General features: G+C 51.1%; 1 protein-coding gene across 1 annotated transcript; it reads left to right on the top strand.

The window, feature by feature from the left end:
* The first annotated feature begins 1607 nt into the window (after nucleotides 1-1607).
* HEY1 (hes related family bHLH transcription factor with YRPW motif 1) lies at nucleotides 1608-5572 on the top strand. Its single transcript, XM_037136000.2, has 5 exons — nucleotides 1608-2072; nucleotides 2316-2391; nucleotides 2507-2590; nucleotides 2867-2948; nucleotides 3856-5572. Exons 1-5 carry the CDS (start codon nucleotides 1984-1986, stop codon nucleotides 4437-4439), a joined length of 915 nt encoding a protein of 304 aa, XP_036991895.1. The 5' UTR covers nucleotides 1608-1983; the 3' UTR covers nucleotides 4440-5572.
* Nucleotides 5573-6476: the final 904 nt, after the last annotated feature.

Below are 6476 nucleotides of genomic sequence, written 5' to 3'. Positions count from 1 at the left end.
CTGTGAGCAGTAGCAAGGAAGGCAGGCAGCAAGACTGATCTAGGTTGGACAACTGACAAGTGGCATTAAGTGGAGTAACAGGGAGCCAGGGTGTCTGGTGTGCAGGCAGGAACAAATCCCAGATGGCAGGTGGAGAGGCCCAGCCTAGACAGGGAAGCAGAGGAAAGGTTGAGGGGCTGGAGGTGAAGGTGAAGTGGAATGAGGTTCAGTGGGAGCCAGGAGGTGGCCTAACGTGTGTAGGGGTGAGGGTCTGAGAAAAATAAAAGAATATATGAACATACGCATGAGGCACAGGGTACCCAGCGTGCAGCGTCCAAAACGTGATAGGATGGCACTGAGATCAATAATTAAGGAAGGATGGTAACGGAGACGCTATTTGCAGAGGTGAAAACTTTTGCATCATCCTCAACAATAGTTATCAAGCCTTCCTCGATGACAGACTGCAAGGTCGGTAGCCCTAACAACAGCCCTAACAACAGTTTTCAGAGGAAAACATTGCTCTGCTCAGTTTTAAGGGACAGAGAAACTGGATTTCCAAACTCAAATAAACTATCCTGGCTGCTTCTCGAAATCCTCGAATCAGGACTCAGTCCGAGATTTACAACTGTCTTAAAAAAAAAAAAATCTGTCTTCTTGGGGACTTCAACTAGCACTCAGTACTCGCCAGGCCACCACCAAGGCCGGATGTGTGTGGGTGCACGTGTGTGTCTCCCGGTCGGAGACGTGCAATTCCCCAGAGAGGGTGACCTTAGATGCATTGCTCGGCCCGCCACCCTGTCGCCCGCTGAGAGGATCTGACTGCCAACGCCTGAGAAAAATAATACAAAAAAACTTAACGAATATCCCCAGGGGCTTTCCCCCTGCCGCCTTCCCCCATCAGCCAAGAAAACAAGGGCTCCACTTCCCGGTAGATTGGATGCACAAGCCAATTCATTCCGTCTCAGAAGCTGGGAAGCCCAAGTGGAAGCGAGACCCGCTGCAATTGGGGACAATGGCTCCAGAAACCGAAAAGAACATTCAACAACACCACGTCCTGCCACGCCAAGCTCCCGACCCCGGGGCTGTTGGCCGCTGTGGAGGGCGCCCTCCAACGAGCTGCCGGCGCTGCCGCCAGCCAGGTGCACCAACCGCAGCCCGAGCCAGAGCGCGCCCGCTTCCGCCGAGGGGCACCGGCGGTCGCGCAATCAGGTTTTACCGCGGCGCGGGGCGGTGGTTTCCAAGGCCGACCGGCGCCCGGACTCCGATTACAGGTTCACACTGGGGGCCGGCGGCCCGGCCCCAGCTGGCGCGCCCTCAAGCGGCCCCTTGGCCCCGCCCGCCCATTCTTCTCCATTCACGAGGACGCCCAGCGCCGCCGCTTGCGAGGCCGCCGCCGCCGCCGCCAGCCGCCCGATTGGCTGGCGGCCGCGGCGCCGCCACTTTCCCACGGCCTGCGGCGCGTGCGGCTCACCGGCGGCGCTACAGGCGCGGCCCTGGCGCGCGGTCAGGCCAATCGGGGCGCGCGGAGCCGGACTGTGGTAGCCGGCTTGCTAGTGCTCCCTCCAAGCCTCCCCCCGGCCGCTTCCCCTTCCCTCCCCTCCCCAGCGGCGGACAGCGGAGCCTCAGTGGAGCCGAGGCACCGCCGCCGGGCTGGAGCTGGCGCAGGGGGCGGACTTGGGGTTAGCCCAGGCCCTCAGCCACGCCCGTGCCCCTCCCCTGAGCAACTGCCAATCAGCGGAGCGAGGAATTGCATTGGTGGAGGGGAAGCTGTTGCCCCGGAGCCCCCCCGTCCCTTTTCCCCGCCCCCTGCACTCTCCTTCCCTCCCCAGGGCCCTGGGAAGGGGCACAGCGTGGGAAAGGGATGGTTGAGTTTTAACCCGGGGCAGAGAGTGAGCCAGATCAGTGTGTGCGGAACGCAGGCAGCCGAGCGCGAAGAGTCGCGGCTGCTGTTAACTCCTTCCTGCCTGCCGCGCAGACCCTTCCCGGAGCCCCAGCACAGCCAGCATGAAGCGAGCCCACCCTGAGTACAGCTCCTCTGACAGCGAGCTGGACGAGACCATCGAGGTGGAAAAGGAGAGTGCGGATGAGAGTGGGTGAGTTGGCAGCTGCAGAGCGGAGCCGGAGCGGGAGGCGAGAGAGGGCTGGACGCTCTGACAGCGGACGAGGACCGGGTGGGCCGGTGCCCTGCGCCGACCTCTGCGTTTCCCGGGCGAACCCCAGCGCTTTCAGGCCCAAGTTGCCAAAGCAGTCTGAGTGCAGGGAGCGTGGGCGCGACCCTTCAAATCACCTACCCTCGCCTAACGGCGATTCCTGATCTGTTTTTCCCAATTCTTCAGAAACTTGAGTTCGGCCCTAGGTTCCATGTCCCCAACTACGTCTTCACAGATCTTGGCCAGGAAAAGGCGGAGAGGCGTGAGTCTTTTTACAGTGCTCTTAAAAAAAATTAACAGAAAGAACTACCTTTCTTCACTTTGGGATTTGCAGCCGTAATGGAAATGCCCTCCTTTGTTTTGCCTGCTTTCTGCAGATCATTGAGAAGCGCCGACGAGACCGGATCAATAACAGTTTGTCTGAGCTGAGGAGGCTGGTACCCAGTGCTTTTGAGAAGCAGGTAATGGAGAGCGTAGGTAGGGCTCCCAGTGTTGCCATCCCCACCTTCTGACTCCCCCCCCCCATTCATCTGAACCCCATCCGTATATTGGAAAATAACTGTGATGCTTTGCCAGGAGAAGAATTCATATAGATTCCAACACATTTTGCGAAGACAACTCATTTTGCTTTAGACCATACTTTTAGGAAGTACGAAGCACAAATATGCGTATATATTTTAAATGGTTCCCCAAGGGCACGTGGTGCCGGATCAATCTTTTGCGGTTTTCTCCTCCAGGGATCTGCTAAGCTAGAAAAAGCTGAAATCCTACAGATGACTGTGGATCACCTGAAAATGCTGCACACTGCAGGAGGGAAAGGTATATGTCACTAGTCCCCTGCCTGGACCCTGAGTGCTTGGGCAGAGTGAGCCGCTGTGCAGTTGCTGCCTTATTTTTACTGTGTGCTTTGGGGAATGGAAAGGGACCCGTGCCTGCGTCGTTACCTGTGTATGCACTTTGAAATGCACAGAGGTTTTTCTCGTGTGAACTCATCACCCCAACCCTCTGCACATTGAATTAGTGCACCTTCTTTGGTAAAATACCTGTTGTGTGTGAAGTGCCCTAAAATTGTAACAGCACTGATTAAGATCAGGTAGCTCTCGCCGCATTTGTGTATTGCCATTTTGAGAAAAAAGCTTTAAAAAATATATATAATATATATATTATATATGTAGTCTTAATTTTATATACAGTTTTTTTTAAAAATTAAGCTTCCACATAACTCTTGAGGAAAGAAACCTGTTGTGGTTAAGCAGAGAAAACTTAGCCAAAGGTGGGGTACCAGGGCCTGTGTGTCTGTCTCCAGCTGGGAAGCGCTTTCCTCGGGACCAAGTGCCTAAAAGCTCTATGATGATAACTTACATCTGTGTGTCTAATGAATTTCACTGCTCTGTGGTTTCCTGCCCTTGATGTATTTTTTGTTGTTGTTGAGGGAAAACATTAAAGGAATGAACATAGTTTCATCTGCTGGTAGAGTACAATTCTAATTTCTGCTCAGCGGCTTCTAATTTGGGCTTTGAACTTGCATTAGTGAACCCATACGTCTTCTGTTGAATGCAAAGATTTTGGTCGACTCCAAAATATTTGGACTTTCAGAAAAGCCCGTGAATGCCGTCTTTTCAGGACACAGGTCTTTGTCAGGAAGGGCTTCCTCTGGGATTGAAGAAAGGCGGGCAGTGAACAGAGCCTAGAGGGTTTTTTTTTTCTTTTTTGTTCTCTGCCCCAGGCTACTTTGACGCCCATGCTCTGGCCATGGACTATCGGAGTTTGGGGTTCCGGGAATGCTTGGCAGAAGTCGCCCGCTACCTGAGCATCATCGAAGGACTCGATGCTTCTGACCCGCTTCGAGTCCGCCTGGTGTCGCATCTTAACAATTACGCCTCCCAACGGGAAGCTGCTAGCGGAGCGCACTCGAGCCTCGGACATCTTCCCTGGGGGAGCACCTTCGGACATCCCCCGCACGTGGCGCACCCGCTGCTGCTGCCCCAGAATGGCCACGGGAACACCAGCTCCGCGGCCTCGCCCACGGACCCACACCACCAAGGCCGCTTGACCGGGGCACATCCCGAGGCGCCTGCCCTGCGAGCGCCCCCTAGCAGCGGCCTTGGACCAGTGCTCCCGGTGGTCACCACTTCCTCCAAACTGTCGCCGCCCCTGCTCTCCTCCGTGGCCTCCCTGTCCACCTTCCCCTTCTCTTTCGGCTCCTTCCACTTACTCTCTCCCAATGCACTGAGCCCTTCGGCACCCACGCAGGCAGCAAACCTTGGCAAGCCGTATAGACCATGGGGGACGGAGATCGGAGCTTTTTAAAGAACTGATGCTGTAGAATGAGGGAGGGGACAGCTTAAAATCCCAGCTGAGCTGGGCTGTTGCCAACATCACCTTAAAGTCGTCAGTAACATAAAGAGGAAAAAGGTACAATTCTAGATAAATTTTGTTGAAAAACTGAAGGTTTGTTGGTTTACCTTTTCTTTTTAAATGTTTTTTGAAATAATGACATGTATTAGCAGTTTTAAAAAAAACTGGTTGTTACATTTTGTTCCAAACATTAAACAGAAATAGTATAAACCAACATTTGGTGACCCTATCCATCTAAAAATGTTCCACTATTGGCTCAAAGTTTGGGGAATTCTAATATTTAACATTTTGGGGCTGTTTTTCTCTGTATAGTTACATTCTCTTAGAATTAATTCTCCACACCACCACGCTCAATGTTAATACAACACTATTTGTTAATCTTCTGACAATTAAGGTGTTGTATAAATAATATTCTTGGGGGGTATATTGAATTTTATATTTCTGAACGAAGCGTCGACAAATCAGAAGACCAGCTTTATCCAAGACAGGAGACTAGTTCATTCTCTGTCTCCTACAGCAGGAAAGGTGACTGTACAAACAAACCATCGGGAGCCCTGAGTTCATATGGCCAACTGCTGTCACCTGCCAGGCCCAGACTCACGGTTGTGGCTGAGTTAGGAGGGAACCACTCGTATGTTAGGCCCTCTTTTGCAGTTGGCTAGGAGGAGACTGAAGATAATTGCATAGACTATGCCTGCATTTACCAGCCTCAAACAATGCAATGCACTTTTAATCTCACAGATCTCAAACTCTCAAATGTTAACATGGTGGTCAAGTGGCCAGTCGGTCCAATAACCCAGTGGGACCTGTTAAAAGCATAACCTAATTCTTCCCGGAATGGCCATATTTTTTGTCAATGGAAATTTTTATGTTTGTGTTTTTCTTTTGAATGCATGGAGATGTGGCTGTTGAGATATTTAAAAGGGCTTTGCTGCCCTCTTTTTGATTTATTTCATTCGGGCTATGAAAACATCATTTGCCAGGTTTATTCATTTAGCAGGTGTAGCTTAAGCACCCTCCTACTGAGCTGGGTTTGACCTCTGTTGTACTGATGTATTGTGACTAAATAAAAAAGAAATAAACTCTTCTGTGGTATGTCTTGCATACTCTCCCCCACCCGCCTCTGGTGGCTAAGAAAAGACAAATTTTCTCTTGTTTTTATTTTGTATCACCATTTTAACACTTTCATCATTTGGGAAATTCTAAACTGTGCGGATTTGTGCTATTCAGTAAGATGACTTCATGATAGGTCATAGCTTTGGCCTGAGTCCCACTAGGGGACATTGCCCTTTAGCTGTTATGTCCAGCGATCTGGCTCTAAACTGGCCATCTGTGGCATAGATGCCTCAGTATCAGGGTAGATTTGTAGGGTGGGAAGGAACTGTGATGAGATCTTATAAAACTGTGTTGATTATCCAGAGGTACTGACTAGGAGCATTTCCTGTGTGCTCAGCTCCATGCTGAGAGAGCAGAAAATGTATTTCATTCTTTTTTCTTAAAATGGCAAAATAAGAAAAGCCAAATGCTGCTCTCTCTTAAACCTGGGAATCAGTGGCATGATGAGCAATGGCAGGCTATAATTCAGCACCTGCACAGCTCCAGGAATCTCTCCTTGTCTCATTTCCAGGGAGTTTGTTTAACCCTTTAGCTGCGTTTGACTCCAGAGTTGTGTAGTGAGACAGCTGACACATGTTTCAGCTTAGAACAAAATGCTGCCCTGGCAGAGGAGGGCCTTTCCATTGCCTTAAAAGTCTTCCTCCTGTGATTAAGGAGTGTCCCCTCCTAGCTCAGAAGGAGTTTGCCTAGATCCTGAGAGTGCTGGGGAGGTGAAGGAGAAAACCCACTCTGCTAGATGACAAAGTAGAGGCTTGCTTTTCGTTGTCCAGCTACTCAGCACCTCCTCCCCTCTCTCTTAAAAAAAAAAAAAAGACAGGAAGGTGGAGGAGATTGGATTTTGACCTTGAGCAGTACTTTTGGGTCCCCGTGAAG

The sequence above is a fragment of the Artibeus jamaicensis genome, unplaced genomic scaffold (genome assembly GCF_021234435.1).
Source record: "Artibeus jamaicensis isolate MK-2021 breed Jamaican fruit bat unplaced genomic scaffold, CSHL_Jam_final scaffold_916, whole genome shotgun sequence".
In the NCBI taxonomy this organism is placed as follows: Eukaryota; Metazoa; Chordata; class Mammalia; order Chiroptera; family Phyllostomidae; genus Artibeus; species Artibeus jamaicensis.
The sequence above is the reverse complement of the archived record's forward strand: the minus strand, read 5'-3'. Positions and strand labels throughout refer to the sequence as shown.